Here is an 18,922-nt window from a genome sequence, read left to right as displayed (position 1 = left end):
ACTTAATCCTACGCACATTAAAAAGATAAAGCATTCAACAACACTACAACACAACGCTCTACAAAATCACAACATAATACTCCACAAAAATACTTAATAAAAGATGTACACACCATGTTAGAAACACAGGACATAAATAAGCACAAAAACCCAAGAAGAAAAGTAGAAAAACAAACAACCTCATACACATATAATGAGGAAAGGAGAGAGTGTGGAGAAGAAGAGAGAGAGAAACGAACAAGATCCTTAAAGAATATCTAGAGGAGTAATTAGGAGTGGGCACTCAAAGCGGTGATTGAGCATTTGACCTTAGTCAGACATGCATTTTGCATGGGGTGCGTAGGAAGTCAAATGGCCAACAAAAGCCCCTTTCACACAGAGATTCCGTGATAGCGCCGCAATGAAGGTGTGCCATTTTGCCGGCTCTGTTTATTCACACAGAACCAAGCAAAGGCGGCATAATGCCTCCCCAGTATGTGATTTCACAAAGCATGCCGGCACTCCAGGAGCAAAAGAGGCATGACGACACAACGGCGTCGGCGTCTAGTGTGTGTGAGCCAATCCACATCTTTAATCAACCACAAGAAACCCGACTTTATGCATTATTGTAGCACAATTGTCAGTAGAGAAAAGGACAGAGACGGCCGCCATGCTGCAGCGGCCGCGCGCGTGTGTGTGTGTGTGTGTGTGTGTGAGGAAGAGAACAAGTGTAATAGAAGGTGGACCATTGCACCCAATGTTTATATAAGTTCATAACTTTGGCTACTCAGAACGCTGCCTTGTCACTTTTTGACCTGCATGTGGGTTGACTCGCGCATCGTAACTTTCACACAGACGGCGAGGCAGCTTAAAGGCGCAAAAGTCCTGTCTTGAACAGGCTATGTGAAAGGGACTAAAAAGAACGAGAGAGAAACTGAAAAGCTGATAAAATAAGTTGGCAAAGACATCGAATGCATGTATCTACGAAAGAAATTGCAACTGAAGCACACTAGAATGAGTTTCAGACAGTGTCAGAATCCCTCTTTAAAAACAAGGAGAACTAACATAAACAGAGTGGGGTTTTGTTCTTTGTCTAGATATTTAGTATTGTTTGTCTTCCCTTAAATCACAGATTGTTTTTTAACTGATAATTATGTGAGTTTGATCAGCCATACATACAACTTTTTATATGTAGCCAAAGATGTATTTACACATGCACTTGGCGCGAGGTAGGTTATATGTCTATAACAGGGCTGTATACACATGACCTGGTTATCAAATGCTAGAGAATCAGGTTCCTGAGATGGAAAGAAACAGATCAAATGTATCTGGTATCCACTGTAAGCACCAAATACAATCTATTTTTTTTCGAATAATATAGAGATCCCCAACCTAAATGTATGAAAGCCTACATTGTACAACTTTACTGTAAGAAGCCCAAACCCCGAAGCTTCGTCCTAATGACTTCAGCGTTTATTTTCTTCAATGGACTCCTGATTGCTCTAAAGAGGGATTTTTGTAGCACTTAAATTGCAGTTTATACGTAAGAACCATTGAAACTGAAGCAATGTAAGGGAACTGTAAGTGAAGGGCTTGGACAGCTCGAGGCTTGCTTACCTTAGACAGCATCTAGCCACTTTTCAATCAAATCTGTCATAGCGTTCGTTTGTCTGTCTGTCTGTCTGGTCAGTAAGTGTTTCAGTCACCGAGTGCAGCTCATAACCCTTTTGACATATATCCAGATCTCCACAGTATAAATACAAAAGGTCCTGAACTTTGGACTACACTAGGCACTGAAAGCACAGATACATGGTCTAGGGAATAGTATTTCAGATACATTACACGCTCACAACACAGTGTTTTGGTAAAGAAGTATTGTGATAACTGGTTTTGTTTACAAGGCTGAAGTAAGACTTTGAAATGTGCTTGTTTTCAGCGTGGCATGTTTCAAGAGGTACTATCCCTTGACCTATAGCTCCGCAGACCCCAGTGACCCTAGGCCTTGCAAAGATGATTGTCGTACATCACTGCACTCATTGTCACAATTGTGTTAAGCTATAAGGGCTGGCAAATTGATTTTTACATAAAATAGGGCATATATACATGTAAATATGCACATCTTTGAGGCTATAATGTATTCTAGCATATAAGGAATACATGCCATTGCCTGAAGAGTATTTAAGTTTAACCTGTGCATACTTTGAGTACATATACATATATAGATATAAAACCGTAAAAAAGGGTTTATTTTTCAAGGCAAAACTTTGCTAAATTGCAGTGAGTGCTTTTGTTTGCCAAGGTGGAGGTCCGTGGGGTAGGTAGTATCACGAATAAACACAGTAGAAGGGGAAAAACTAAATTAAGCCACACACGACAACACGATCACAACACTCAGACGGCATTGAGAGAACAGAGACACAGTGTATAACACGTAAGAATGAAAAAGCCCACATACACACGCGTGATATGACACAACCTGAAGAGAGAGACAACAACAACACAGAGGCACATCAGACAACAACGTGACCCCCTGTTCCCTTTCAATATTCTTCAGTGCTATGTTTTATTAGTTATTGACACAGGACACAACAAACTGGGTTATTTTCACTTGAGCTGCTGGAAGTATTTGCACATGTGCACGTCCCACATGACGCGCTCTTGCACTTATGACTGTATGCAAGTTTTAACCTCTCACACAGACACATACACACAAGTGTACACATTGTTGTGCACACTACTCATTGTGGGTGTATATCACAAAGCAATCCCATTTTCTTTCCTAATTTTTTTTTTTTTTTACATCTGGAACATTGTTTATTGAGATTGTTGCTGAGTTTACAAAATTTGTATGCAGGTAGGATATTGGGCAAAGGTTAGGTTTCATCGGATAAAATACCTCACAAATCAAACGATGAGTTGAGTCCTTAAGTGCCACCCAAAGCTTGATATTCATATTTAAGCACTAGCTTATCTTAGCTCAACTATCAAATTCTTAATGTAAACTGACAGCACACGTTCCACACTTTCAGTCACAGAAAAGACTTTTCACAGGTGACACTTCAAACTCCACTGAACATATAGACACACTGTGGAAATGGTGGTGTATCTGTGATCTAAAGTCATGCATAGTGTGTGCAGCTGCGTCTGTGTTAAAGTGGGTGTTGTGCTGGTGGAGTGTAGTATGTGCAACTGCAAAAACATGCTACATGATGGAGAGCCAGATCAAAATTTCTGTATGTTTTCAGTCAAAAGTTGACTAAGCTGCAGGCTCTTTTATTTTGTAACTTTTTGTCAGTGTTACCTCTGGTCTATGGTTTGATCCAGGAGGAGGTGGAGTTTGCATTGAGGTCCTGCTGTAACAGAGACCCTTCCATCTTATACCAATCCTCAGTCAGAGGGGAGTCTGGGCTCGGTGCCAGGGCTGCTGCCTCTAGTTTGTTGTCAACAGGGGGTGTTGAAAGTTTGGAGGGATTGTGGGGGGGTGTTTTGGTGCAGGTTGGCAGCAGTGGTGGTGGTTGGATTGCAGTAGTAAATGAATAAAGGTTTTTATGAGCACGAAGGTAATGCACATGGGGTAAAAGGGGGGGGGAAGGGGTACGATATAGTACAAAGGAAAAAAGGGGGGGAAATAAGGACATGGATTTAAAGATGGGGCAGAGGATAAAGGGGTCAGGAGGGAAGATGTGCAGCAGGTTAGGGAGGGTAAGTCATTACAGAAGGGGCAGGAAAAATAAAAAGGACATGCGAGGCAGGAGAGAGAAACAGAGAGGGAGAAACAGAAGTGACGAGAAGTAAATTAATGCATGGTCAACTGTCTGAGTCCAGAAGACAGAGAAAGAAAGAGATCGTTTATGAGCATAAATGAATGTGCCTTTATGGGAGACAAAACAAAATTCACAGAAACCATGGAAAGATGGAAGACATGACTGAGGAGAAGAGAATGGAAAAAGTAGAGGGACAGAAAATCTTGTCTGAAAGAAGAAATAAAATATAATACCAAGCAGTGATGGAAACACAGACAACATGAATGTGAAGAGGTGGAAAGAGTAGAAGCAGAGCAGAAGAGCTAAGTGTATATGAATATGTTGTAACTGCATGACTGTTTATGTGTGTATGTTTTGCTGCTAGCTGTTATTGGAGCCTTCTATCTGTAGTTGAGACTTCCAAACGTTCATGTGTGCTCTTCCATCAAACCCATCTTTCCTAAAATTTTGGATCTGATGTCATATACATACAGTAACCTGTGTGTACTTATCTGCATTGGCTGCACACAGGACATATATAATGTACATGTTTACAGTATGTTGTGCCTGGCACCTTGCTGTGTGGATCTGTTTACGTAAGATGTGCATGTTTTTGTATCCGTCTCCTGGTGCGAAACGTACCTTTCCGCACATTTCCATCTGTGGCACGGAATTCCCTGGTGTTGAGCAGGAAGCAGGCGCGGTCCTGCTGGTAGCGTTCCCGGGTAGGTCCTCGCCCAATAGGGCTCCTCTCGTCTGGGCTCAGCACCTGGTCGATGGTGGGACAGTCCTCGTTAGCCAGGGCGGCCGAGGCTGCATCACCGTTCTGCTTGGAATCTAGAGGAAAGGTGGAGGAAAACCACATACTTATGAGACTTATGAGAAAAGCATAGAGAAGAGCATATTGTGTGTCTTATTCATCAAAAATGCTAATTTTAGTTTATATTGTTGATCAAGTGCGAGAAAATAAATGTCATCAATGTTGTTTAAGGTCATTTATTAGGTAAACTACCAAATTGTTGCTAATTACAGCATCCTAAATGTACGCATTTGCTGTTAAAAAAGTTGTCTACATTTTACACACACACAACACAATCAAGAGAGTAATAAGTACATGTATGTGTAAACATACTGTATATACAGTAGGTCTGGACATTGATAAACATTGAATGTTTAGTGGTAAATAATGTTCATTAATGATTGGGAATGACAGCTGTAGTGGTCACCCACATGCTTACTAAGGGCATTATGATGGAATACAATATGTTACCATCAGGTGGTGATGATACTGCAGAGCAGTCTTGGAGCCAGTTGTCTAAATTTTGACTAATAGAACTTCCTGCCAGAAACTCTACTGACACAACCTACAGGAAACCTTTTTAGTCTGGAAGGAAGCCAAGCAGACGAGATGTAGTAAAACCACTGATGAAACCAATATTTTCTGGCTCACTGATGACTAAGGCAGTAAAGTAATGCATTAAAGGTGCATTATTGTTGCATGTGACTGACGCCTAATGCTGCAGCATGTAAAGAGCAAACAAAGAGCCAAATTACCTCTCCTTTTGATTTTACTGCTAATGCCAGAGAGACAATGTGTGCAGTCAGCCCAAATTGAGATGCATTAAGCTGTTTTAATAGATAATTGAGTTCATTTTCCTTCCATAGTGTTTGTTCTTCACTGACAGATGGGTGCCGTAAGGCAACTGTGGACCTACCAGTTGATCATAAATTACACATGAATTCTGATGGGCTAGTTATTTCTCCGCGGTGGATCCAGAATCAACTATGCATCACTTCTTGGTAGTACTCTCACTTCACGCTAGTTAGTTTTGATTGTAGAAGATAATATAAAGATAATTAGTTCCAAAATGAATGTACTTAACATGAGAAAACAATTCTTACAAATTCTCTCACCTCTGTTAATCTCTATGATTTCTTCTTGGGCGAGAGGACAGTCACCCCCAAGGCCTCCAGACCCCATCACTCCACCTAGGACATTTCCCAAGAGCCTTTGCGGTGATGCGGTAGCCATAGCCAAGGCATCTGGCTTGCAGTAGTTTGGGGATCCTGGTTGGGGTGCCCGGGGAATATGTTTGTTCTTCTTTTTAGGCAGCTTTTGTTTGGCCATGGCCAGAGAGTAGTACATGCCGAAGTTGTTGACAATTACAGGTACAGGCATGGCAATGGTCAGCACACCAGCCAAGGCACACAGAGCACCCACCAGCATCCCTGACCACGTCTCCGGATACATATCTCCATAGCCCAGTGTGGTCATGGTCACAACGGCCCACCAAAATCCAATGGGAATGTTCTTTTTTTAAAAAAAAAAAAAAAAAAAAAAAAAAAAATTATAAGCAGAAGTGTGGTGTGTGTGGGTGGGTGTGTTGGGGTTGGGGGGTTTTTGTTTTGTTGGTGGAGATGATTGGGGGAAAAAAAGGGGGAACCAAAGGGGGAAGAAGATTATAAGCAGAAGGAATTCATTGGTGCTGGCACGCAGGGTGTGGCCCAGGACACGGAGACCCACAAAGTGGCGGGTCAGCTTAAAGATTCGGAGGATACGGACGAACCGGACAACACGGAGAAACCCCAGGACATCCTTGGCAGCTTTGGAGGACAGACCACTCAGGCCCACCTCCAGATAGAAGGGCAGGATGGCGACGAAGTCGATTATGTTGAGGCTGCTTTTGAAGAATTCAAGCTTGTCTGGGCAGAAGGTGACTCTGAGCAGCACCTCAATGGTAAACCAAATGACGCACACGCCCTCCACGTATGTCAACCAGCTGTCAGTCACCACCTCGTATACAATCTCCTCACGGGTTGTGTTGCCCACCGTGACGTTCTCTGTCTTGTTAAGGATGGTGTTGAAGGCCTCATGTGTCTCCATGCAGAAAGTGGAGATGGAGATGAGGATGAAGAACAGGGAGCCAAATGCCACATACTGAAAGAAAGAAAGAAAGAAAGAAAGAAAGAGAGAGAGAGAATGAGAGACAAACAAGCAAACAAAAAAGATAGAAAGAGAAAGCATAAAAAGAAAGCAAGGGAAGGAGAAAGAGAGAGTCAGTTGCAAATCAAGAAAATTCAGCAGGGCAAAGAGAACATAGAAAAGCACAAAGAAAAAAACAACTGGTGTATGTGTGACCCGCCTACATAAACAAGTGCAAAATACTATGCCATGTACAGAAAACTACTTCTCACTCTTTAATGGTCATCTGCATTTGTGTCTTCACATCTAAAATGTTGGACCCATTCTGAAATTGACTTTTTTTCACCCAAATCTGATTTGAATTTAATTTTCAAAAAAGAAAAAAGACCTGTTTGTAACGAACCAGAGGTCACGTGGACCTTGCCCAATTTGATCCATTGTGACCAGAATCCAAGGATAATCTGAGTCATTAGGACTGATAAAATTATATCCGACAGTCATAAATGATTGTGATGAAGGATGAAGCCATAAAAATACATGTGCTGTCAGTATCATGTCATATCATGTGCCATCAGGAAATGACGTTAAGTGAATGAAGTTAATCAAATTATTAATACTACTATGAGTTTAATAATAACAAAAAAGGTTATCCTATTTAATATTATCATATTTGTTTAACATTTATAATAACCTATGATTGAATTTAAAACATTAACTTAAAACAAATCAGACCCGACCCCTACCCCAAGAAAAAAGTCCGACCCAAAACCTGCAGGTAGATTTTTGAGTCTGGGAAGACCTCTTAAAACATGACATAGGGAGAAAAGTGCATCAGAAAAGGAGAGATAATTACAATGCATTAATGTAATCCTGAATCCAGGTTTGAAAATGAATAGAATGATACTACTAACTTGTTTGTGGTATTCTGCTAGAGAGGACACAGGAGAGGATGGAGGGATGACAAAGGGAAACAAACTTATAAAGGATAAGATCAATAAATAACTAATAATGTGTATGCTATAGCCCTGCAAACTTAACTGCACAAATACAAAATGTCTATCTGCCTCCATGTTTGCAAGATTAGATGATTCAGAGTTATTATCATCAATGTTTGTTAGGAGTAATTTCATAAATATGAGTTAAGACATTATTAATTTAGTGTCAGAAATATTAAATAGCTTGTCCTTGAAATTAACTTGAGGCTTAAGCTGCTTTCGCATAATTACCGTTGTTATTGTAACCGGAAAAAAGGAGACCTATAATATTAAAGTCCCTGTTTCAAATTAAAATGTTTTTATTGCCGTTTGCCTCTAACCCCCTCCACATCTTGGGAGTATTGTATTAGCACCCTTTCTACAAGTGGCATCCTTTCTATACAATGTCTTACAGCTCCATGTTTGCTTGTTTACTTCCAAAACGTTGTCCTCAGGGTAAATGTCCTGGACAGAAAGCAAAAAAATAAGCTGTTGTATTCTCAATGAGTTTATTTTTCAGGTTTGCTTGCTTTTTCATAGCTCAGAGGCAATTTTCTTAGCATCTGTGTGATCTGCAACTTTCTATATGTACCCAAGCTTATTGCTCTACTGTAGCCCATTCAATCGTCACAGAATCAATGACACTAGTGTGATAACGCCAGTGTGTGCGTGGCTACTGCACAATCTTTCCCCGTTGTGGTCCATTTCTACAAGCCCTGCAGTGTATTTATAGATGCAGTATACTTCAGGCTTTATCAAATAAATAATAAAACAGACATGGCCTGAAGAGCAAAAGAGAAAGGTAATTCATACTTGAGTGGAGCCCATATATATATAAGAAGCCTGAGTGCCTTCAGCTTATTGTGCGTGTCACCGTGATTTTTTCAACGTTATGCACTTATGTAATATCAGAAGCAACATACTTATAAGAGGAAGCCTTATAACTAAGCAAATGGAGGGAACCAGTTTGGGTTATTTTTCTTGAAAAGGTCTCGCTTCACTCTCCCAGCTTTTCTTTGATTTGGAAATTGGATGAGAGCCTACACATATTTTCTCTAAGTGCCTTCATGACAGAAACAGACAAAGCAGAAGACTTAAGACTCTGAGCCGCCATATTTATTGAGGAGATTAGCTGAAAAACATTTAGCCAAAGAAGTGACCCTCCAGGAAAAGTCAGCGATGAAGTGTAAGTCAATGTCCAATCTGTAGTTTGAAGTTGTTTTTAAGGAGTATCTCGTTGTATCCTAAAAAAAGTTTGACAGTTAGACTATCAGGTTTGTTCCAGGTTGTCTGGTTTTCTATCTTCTCACAACCCTCTACCCCCACACTCCCAATCTCTCCCGCCTTTTTTCCTCTCCATTTCTTCTCCCTACAGTACCTCTTTTCTCCTCCACTATGTTTCTCGCTAGTCAGTGTCTGACCTACTTTCTCGGATTGCTGCAGTGCTCTCCCCCTCTGTATCATGAAAACACACACACACACACACACACACACACACACACACACACACACACACACTAAGGTTCTCAATCACCCTCCTACATCTACCCCTATACCAGCCCCTGTCTAAGGAAGCAGGATAGCACCAGCGGGACCTGCTTAGGATGCCCCCTAATTGGATAAACACCAGAAAACCTTCACATGTAGAAATCAGGGCAACAAGGAGAGTTTTGTGTTGAAGTGTTACTCACTTATTTTTTTATGTTTCTGTTGTCATTATTCCTTACGATGGCATTAATGATGTATAATAATGGTTATCTTATAGGAGATTTGTCCTCAAAGTGAGTTTTGTCATGCTGCAGTGCTTTTAAGACCTGAAGAATGCCGTCATTACACATGCACAAGTGGCAAAATTGCAGTAGGCATCATATCTTCAATGTAGGCTACACAGGTGGAGACACAGGAGGGGGCGGACAGGTGGTAGGGAGATCAGACGATGTGGATCCATGTGTAGAAAAGCACAAAAGAAAAAGTTAAAGCAATCCATCAGAAAGGATAGAGCATGATAAAAGTGAGAGAAGGTGACTGCAGAATGTAGTAGATAGTGAGCATAATTCACGGACATAAAACACAGACAGAGGAAAGTATCCTGAGCTAAGTTTTATTAAGGTAGCTCATCGTTCTGATGATCTTAATGTGTCATGCAGAGAGGACTTGGAATGGGACAGTGCTAAAGAAATGATAGAGATGAAAAGAAAAAGAGGGAAAGCTGTCAGGAGATTGAAGGCTAAAGGTAAATGACAGGCCTTAGGCATAAAAGCAACCATGACGGACAGAGGGTGTTCTATGTGTATTTTTCTTAGATATTATAAAATGTCCACAGGACATCAAAATTCAGGAATTTGACTCAAATCTGCATTAAGCAAGATCTCCTATAATATCAAATACATCCATCTAATGACACTTAACCCTGATGTGAGGTTCCATCACAGAAGAGGTTTCAGGTGATGTGATGGAATCAGCCACAGTGAAGGGAGCCATTTCAAAATATTCAACCTAACCTGATTTAAAAGAAAAATTGTATTGCTTTGCTAAATTTGCCTGCTGAAAAAATCTGCCACAAAACAGATACTGTCAAAATAATGTTCACGTTTAACCACATGTAGCACAGCATAGTATTCATAAAGCTCATCATCCATTGAAAAATACTGAGCAGGTCTGTTTAAACTATGTACCATGCATGCATCCCAAAGGTGTTTCCTGCTGCAAGAAAATACTTTGTGGGGTCATCTTGCAACCCAAGACACCTCCATGTGTTACAAAGCAACTGAAACAAATTAAAGATAAAACACAAATCTGCTCAAAATGAAAAGAAAACCTACATAATAAATGGGTCAACTATCGTGTTGATCAGATTTTATGCAGACCATTGTATAATTTTAAACAAATACAGATACATTTCCAAATAATTAGCCCTGAACTAGTATTTCTTTACTCAGACATTCCTGAATAAACATACTCCCACACCGAAACAATATTTTCTAAGCATTCTTTCTTTTCTGGTCTAGCTGGTACAGTGTGAGGATAGCGAAGACACCGGAGATTTGTGATGCAACTGCAAAGTCTCTCCTGATTTGCAGATTCCCCCTCTTTCTCTAAATTAAACTTTGGTGTGGGGGTACTCTGGTGGGAAATCTTATACACACAGGAAATAACACATCTGTATTTCAATCTCACAACCTGAAACTGAAAATCTAAAATTGTTCCTTAACAGCAGTGAGGAAAACTTGATACTATTCAATGACAACCCAAAATACATGAAGGTCTGAGAAGGGTGCAGATTAACAGATGCTAAGTGCACCTTTAACCTATGGTACTGTACTGTAATTAATCTGACCATTATATAGTTAAAGCTGCAGGAGGTAGAATTTAAAAAAAGAAAGAAAAAAAATGCCAGAATTTGAAGTAGAGGGAGACCTCCCCCTGCAGCTCTCCCTCTCCCCTCTTTTCACGGCAAATGTCCGTATCTGCATTTTTTAGAACAGCTAATAGGAACGGGCTCTGTCGCTGAAATGACCTGTGATTGGCCAAAGTCTCCCATCACGGCTAGATTTACTAAAGCCTGAATACAGAGCCAAGGAGGAGATGCAGAAGTCTAGTTTTCTCTCAGACCACTTGAATTACAATATGCTGAAAGATTATTATGGAATTTCTGCCCAACAACGGCAAAAATAAAGTGCCTACACCAGCTGGAAAAGCCACAATACAATATTGCTGGTGATAAAACAAAGATTCATTCATGGTTTCAGTAATTAAATGCTACAGTAGTTCAAGATGGCAGAGCACAGTGGATTACACATCAAATCAATATTGATCAATCCATCACAGCAGCCCGTCCTTTTAAAAAATGCAGCAGCATGTCAAGCAGAGATCTGCTCTAAGCCACCTACCACATGTGTGTGTGTGTGTGTGTGTGTGTGTGTGTGTTGCCTGTAAGTGCCTGGCAAAAGTGTGTGTGTGTGGATGTGACTCACAACGTGAGCGAGACAAATGGCCTATGGGCATACAGGAGGTGTGTGCGCACACTGGCTGATCGCAGATAGGGATTGGTCACTACATGGGCACTGCATTGAGGTGATGGAGAGGGATGAGCGGAGAGACGGAGAGAAAGGAAGATGATAAAAGGTGGAGTAGCAGTCTGTCACTATGCACTTAGTTATCTCCTTGGGCACTTTGTGTCTGTTCTCTCCCTCCATCGCTCTTCTCTCTGCAACATGAAGGTACAGTACATGTGTTCTGGTTTGGACGGCCATGTTAATGCATTGAATATATGGTTCAGAGGCACACTGTAGTATTTGTGCGATGCTTGATGCGTTGAACCCCATACAGTAAAGCTGCCATGTGTGACACCTGCAGCGCAATGACCTTCAAGGCCCAATAGAGTCTCCCTCGCTCTCTAGACTCTGAAATTAGATTTGGAAAGATCATCAACATAAATTTAAGAGAACTGGAGTCAGAGATGAAAAAAGAGAGAGAGAGAGAGAGAGAGAGAGAGAGAGAGAGATAAAGCTGATTGTGTTTCGATGGTTGAATGAAGAAGAGAGGGAGATGACAATCTCACCAATCAAGGGGAGAGAGCAGGACATCGGAGAGTAAGAGTGCAATAAAGAGATAGAGAGGAAGAAAGGAGGAGGTGTTGGGAGAGCATGAATGTAAGTGATATAATCGAGGAGAGATTGAAGGAGCTGATATTAGCCCTACAGGCGTTTTGCATGCACGGCGGTGCGCTTCGCTCTTCCTTAACGGGACCCTAGCGGCGCTGTGTTTACTGCAGCACCATCCAGAAGAGCTTTATCATTACAGTATTACCACAACCCTGCCTGGCTCTCTGTCACCATGACAACCACTGCGTTAGCCTCTGCTTTCAGGCACCAAGGACAGGACTAAGCCAAATGCTGCTCCTACAGCTGGCGTAAAGGGCTGAATGTAGAGGACTGTGATCTGTGATCTGACTGTGATCATTCAATCCGGCTTCTGATTGTTCGATGAAAGATTAACACTTGTGAAGTCAAGGGTGAGTGACCATGACAGAGATACAGAGACAAATAAAGGATTTTGCTTTTGTTCCATGTACATTGATGGTGATGTTTGATCAGCATTAGTATGACAAACGGCGCCCGGTAAAACTGAGCATGTTGAGTCTTTCCCAGAGGGCAAAGCAAGTGGGCGACCTCTGCTGCATAGTCAGCAATGATAAGAAGACATTGAAGGATGATGTGAAATCTGCACATGAATGAGGCATGAAAAAAGAACATTTTAACAATGTGAAATACAGAACGTTCTCCTGAAGGGCAACCCGAGCAATGGGTTTGACTTGTATTGGGGGATTTATCTATTATCTTAGGTGAATGGCTGTTGCCATCACTCAGAGACTTCCAAAGCAGCCACTTAGCGTGCAGTGTGAGCATAACCTTGAGTGGGTTTACAGGAATAGCCTTCACTTTTACCATCATCATCACTGTTGTCATCATCACCGTTATATAAACGATGCAGAGTAGTCGAAGGTTTTGCTACTTTAGACTGAGATTAAAAAAAAAAATAATGAAATAAAAGTAAACACAGTCAAACACTCTTGAACAAGACAAAGAGAACAACTAAAATGTCAAAAGAGAGAGAGTTCCCTTTAGGGACCTGGCATGTGAAACGGACAAGCAGCAAAACTGAGTGGAAAGGCAGAGAGAGAGCAGTACAGAAAAGATGTCTTTCATTTTTTTCTTCTACGTATTAAATTATGAATTGCTTTAGTGGCTTTTAGCTGTTTATGACCCTCAACTTCAAGGCTTCCTCCTCGTGTGAGTTGAAGTTATGCTAGCATGGTCCATGAAACGTGTCTAAAAATGTTTCCCACAGTTACAGTATTCACACCGTCATTTTGCATTACGTTACTAAATACAGTTAAAGTGATGGTTCGGAGTAATTTCACCCTAGGGTCCTTTGCACCGTGACCTCGAGCCAAACACCCCCCCAGAAGCTTTTTTCACCTGGGCCGAACATTGGGAGAGTTAGCGTAGAGTAGCGTTATCAGCTGAATAGTTTAGCGCAGGGGCTAATGGACCCTTGTTTGTATCTCGTAAATGACCCCACTAATAATGACCGAAATGATACCAAACGTCTACACTAGTACAAATAGGTTATGCACTCGTAAAACGATGGATTGGAAAGTTTGTAAGTACACCAGAAGTTTATGTTCTGCTCTCTGCTGTTGTTGTTGCTGCTGTAAGATGAGTGCTTAGGGCCGTCTACTTTAACTTTTTTTCAACTTTTTTTTTTAACTTTAAGTAAGTGCTGTAGTATAACTAGCAGGAGACAAGTAATAATTGAGGTAAGTTTGGAGACATTACCTTATTTAATCATTAAATTAATAAGTATTTTTGTTGTATCTCTTTTCAGTGTTGTAATTTGTAGACGGCCCTATGCACTCGTCTAACTGCAGGCAGCAGCAGCAGCAACAGAGAGCAGAAGCCAGCAGGCAAGTGTTCATAAACTTCTGTTGTACTTACAAACTTTCCAATCCATCATTTTATAAGTACATAACCTATATGTACTAGTGTAGACGTTTGGTATTATTTCGGGCATTATTAGTGGGGTCATTTACGAGATACAAACGTGGGTCCATTAGCCCCTGCGCTAAGCTATTCAGCTGATAACGCTACTCTACGCTAACTCTCCCAATTTTTCGACCCAGGTGAAAAAAGCTTCGGGGGGGGTGTTTGGCTCGAGGTCATGGTGCAAAGGACCCTAGGGATTATTTTCTCAATTAATCTCTCTGTCTGTAAAATGTCAGAAAATAGTGAAAAATGTCCATCCCACTTTCTCAAAGTCCAAGGTGATGTGTTTAATGTCTTTTTTATTTGTTTGTTTGATAATTGTTTTCAGTCCAAACCACAAAGATATTCAGTTTAATATGTTTTAAAACAGAGAAAAGCAGGAAAGCGCTATATTTGAGAGACTGAAAAGGGTATTTTCTGCCATTTTTGCAGGAAGAATTCCTTTTAATCAATTATTAAAGTAGTTGGCGATTTTTTTTTTTCTGTCGACTAATCGTTGTAGGTCTCAATGGATCACTCGTATGTGAAAGGGGTTTGCTTATAGTGACAAACCCTATTTCCTGACTCTACAGTTCCCCTCAGCTCGAAGGAGCGGTTTAGCTTCTTCCGGCTGATCGTTGGATTTTATGGCCCGCAACTTTTTATTTATTTTTATTTTCACAGCTCTCATTGCATTAATATGAAAGATATATATATATATATATATATATATATATAAACCCACTGTATGTTACTTGCTCAGCACCTAACAGCACACAGACAATGTTAGTGAGTAGCTGGTGAACATAGTGGAGCATTAAGAAGCAAAGAGATGGATATTTTCCCCCAAGAGTTGGTGGAGACCAAAAACAAAGCTAAAAGTAGATTTAATATTGAACTTATATTCATCAGGTAACTCCAAATAAATTATGTTGCTTCGTATGTGTAAATAGGCAGCTGTTTGTTATATATTGACTTAAAAGCTAATAATACTGTATGTCAATGCTTGTTGTTGCTTGTTCTGCTGTCGACAAAAGATCAGTTATTGCGGGTTTAAAGGCATTAACGGTACAATGACATAAAATCCCACAAATCTTCAAATTTGAGGAGCCATTATCAACAAATGTTTGAAATTTTACTTGAAAAATAACCTAAACAATGGATAGATTATCAGTTATCAATTGAGTGATCATATTAGTGATCACATTAGTGCTACATCAGTACTTGTTATTGCAAAAACCTAAGCAGCCTCCTCTTTGTGCTGCAATAACATGACAGACATTTTGATTGTTGTGGTTCTACCATTGTAGAATAGTCTAGATTTCAAGGTGCATTGATCTAGTGAACCCTCAGCTTATTTCAAAGAGGGACTGACAATAGACAGAAAGCAATATCAGAGGAGATATAAAATTCTTGTGAGCCTCTCTTTCCCTCTTCCTGTCCCAGAGGAACTGCAGCCGTGTCTCACCTCAAGGGGAATGCAATCGACACGGGTGGAGGTCGTCTGTGTCTGAGCCAGGACAGGCAGTTAAAGCAGGGGTCACCCAGCACCCAACACAGGACACTGCGGGATAATGAAGGGCAGGAGAGGCTAAGCATGGAAAAGGGTGGGACTGGTAGAAGCAGATGGCCAGAGAGGAGGGACGTGACGGGACGGTTGCATGATTGCATATGTGCAAAACCCATGTGCATAAGGCTCATCAAACACCTGAATGCAGGAGGAGGAGGACCGGCTGAGGTTGGAGGGAGGTGGCACTGAACTTAGAGATATAATTAGCTTCTGCTCGGGGTAATCCTCGTGTACACCTTATTTTCTGAGCACTAGAAAAACTGACTCCCTGAGGTCGGTGCTTTTGGAAGTGATCCTAGTAAAATTTCGATCACAACACAGACTTCTGTTTCAGACATTCTCTGAATGACTCAACTCCTTGACATGCTACAGTTGAATCGGTAAGCTCTCCTACACACGCACACGCAATCACACACACATGCTTCTCTCTGTGTCGTATCTGTTCTGCAGCGTTCAGGTCCCCTCCATTACTGCAGTCCTGTCAAACCTTTCAGAAGACAAACAAATACTGTGTAGAGGTGAGTGAACTGTACATGTGTCCGTTCCCTCTCGTCTGCTTAGTATTCGGTCCGGATTACTGCAGCATGCTATGTGCATTTGTCCTTCCACCGCATCTCCCCCCCCCCTTTCCCTTCCCTTTCTCAGCCAATCCTTCCTTTTTCCAAACTTACTTACCCCTTTCTCCATCCTCGTATTGTTCGAGACACTTAAAGCGAGTTTGGCAAAGCTGTCCCTGTTCTAATAGCAGCGATGACTGGCTGCCTTCATGTCCCCTCACGTCCTTTCTCTCTCTGTCTTTGTCCCTCTGTGTTTCAGTAATCCGTAATCTACTTCCTAGCTCCATCATAAAACAGAAAATGAAACGGGACGTGCATAAAGGACTTTTTGGTAAACAGGACGACTACACATATTAAAGCTGTTAGCTGCTCATAGAGTTAAACAAAAAGATATGAAGTTGCGAAATGCCTGAATTTCAGAGGATGATCCCAACAAACCCCTACGCGACATTCTGATACATTTCCATGCAAATCCACTCCTGAATCAGATCGTTACACACTTTTCTAGATCAGGTTTCTATTTAAAGTAGTCATTCGCTCTGCCTCCACTCCGCTGCCACTTGGACAGGAGGGACAATCCCAAGGAAGCAGATGGTCACACAGGAATTGTCCAAGTAACGCCCTCCAATGTCATTTTCCAAGGGATTGAGCAAGGATAGAGTTTGACTGTTTAAGTGCCACAGGGTTAACGACAAGTGGCTGACTATAGACTACGTGACGAAAAGTGTCGTGCAGAGCTAAAGTAGTCCTTTTTTAAACATAAATGCCAAACTTTCCTTGGATTAAGATTCTTAATTATGAGGGTTTGCTGCTTTTATTTGTGTTGTGTGAAAGTGAACTGCATATTTTTATTTCGTTGGTGTTTGTCAGACAAAACAAGCCATTTGATGACATCCACTTGTGGCTTAAGAAATTGTGATGGCAATTTTTCCCAATTTTCTAACATTTATGTATTAATTTATTAATCGAGAAAATATTCCGTAGATTAACAGTTTATAAGAAATAAATGTTAAGTTAAAAGTTAAGTAAAGATGAGGTTGGAAATGCTTGCAAATTAAGTTTTTGACATTTTATTTCAAAAATCACAAAATACTCAGCCACCATTATTCTGTAACATTATTTAATTGTATGATTGTGACATCATTAATCGATTGACAGTAGCATTGCATTTCCCCCTACTCATTTCCTGGTTATACTTCTCCATAAACAACATGAAATCAAGGAGAGGGTTTTTTCCTGCTACAGATTTCCCACTGTGGTCAGAAAGCACAGGGGAGACACTTTGTTTCTCTCACTATGACTCTAGAGTCACCACTCACACACACACACGTCGGCCCTGCTAAGAGACTGACGCACACACCAACGCACAAGTAAAAACTTCAGGCCACTTACGTAGGCTACGGCGAAAGCTTCATGCCTATTTTTGTATACTCCTGTGTGAATTAAATACTTAACAAATTAAAAGTACTGAACATTTCCCAGTTTATTAAGAACTTTAGTGCAAAATAAACATGCTAGGATCAGAATGTAAAGCGTTGTCCAAATGATGTAAGTATTGCATTAGCGCAGTTCGGCCGCTGGTTTTTCAATATCCCGATAGAAACGACATAGAACAATATAAACGATGTGTATATATATATATATATATATATATATATATATATATATATATATATATATATAGTTTTAACAATATATATTGCCCAGCCCTAGTATGTACGAATAAAACAAGCTCTGGTAACTTGTATTTCTCACTTTTTTTTGTTAGTTATTGACTTAACAATAAACTGATTAGTATATAATAAAAAAACGTATTAGTTTTCAGCCCTAAAAGTGATGACTGATTGGGAAGCTTGTTTGTAATATCATATCTCAGCTAATTAACATTCAGTTTGTTGGTCTATGTCTTTGTTAAAGGCATGTATTTGGTACATTGGCATGTGTGAGAGTGATCTGCGGGGTTACATGTGGAGGCGTGTCAGATGAAGTGATTTATCTGTGTGCTGTAAGTGAGAACGCTCAGCTGAATGGTTTATGGGCAGCTACGCTTACAGAGTATGGGCCAGTGTGTAAAGGTGAGCGTACTGAGAGTGATTTATGTTCAGCCAGGTGTTGGAGGGGGTCAAATGTAAGATGCATGTTGTAATGAAAGTGGGTAAATGTGTTTCGATACCACATTAAGTCTCTCTTTAGTTACAGTATGTGCTGGATATTGCTCATTAATAATTGACAAGCTTGATGCAGTGAAAGGATTTTTGATTCAGCACGCAATTAAAGCTCCTTATTCTCTGCGAGTATAAGTACACTGTGTACTGGTTTGTTTACTGTACATGTGCTTGTGCGTGTGGTGGTCTGTGCAACTATAATACACACAATACACTGCTCTCTCATGTGATTTGACAAGATTTGCCCCATTTAGAGAATTCGGACTCCCACCACTGTAATCGGCTCTGGCACCGTGTGAGTTCTCCACCATGCCAGTGTCCTGAATCATTTCGATTCCAGTGCATAAGAGCCAAATGTCCAGGGTTTACCACAAGGTCCAACTAATTGACTGTCAGTACAGTGGTGTGGAGCGCTGATTCAGCACTTAACCAGTATGGCTAAATGGACCAAGGAGGAGGAAGAAGAAAGGGACTTGGAGTGTTG

General features: G+C 40.8%; 1 protein-coding gene across 1 annotated transcript in view; it reads right to left on the bottom strand.

Annotated features, from left to right (window-relative positions):
* The window catches only part of kcnc3b (potassium voltage-gated channel, Shaw-related subfamily, member 3b), a 31,754-nt gene that overhangs the window by 5,640 nt on the left and 7,192 nt on the right, over positions 1 to 18,922 (bottom strand). Inside the window, 3 exon segments of the mRNA XM_039788306.1 lie at positions 2,435 to 2,455; positions 4,365 to 4,559; positions 5,637 to 6,660. Of these exon segments, the coding sequence (XP_039644240.1) occupies positions 2,435 to 2,455; positions 4,365 to 4,559; positions 5,637 to 6,660 (1,240 nt within the window).

The sequence above is a fragment of the Perca fluviatilis genome, chromosome 21, assembly GCF_010015445.1.
Source record: "Perca fluviatilis chromosome 21, GENO_Pfluv_1.0, whole genome shotgun sequence".
NCBI classification, from domain to species: domain Eukaryota; kingdom Metazoa; phylum Chordata; class Actinopteri; order Perciformes; family Percidae; genus Perca; species Perca fluviatilis.
Note: the sequence above shows the minus strand (reverse complement) of the source record. Positions and strands in the feature narration are given on the sequence as shown.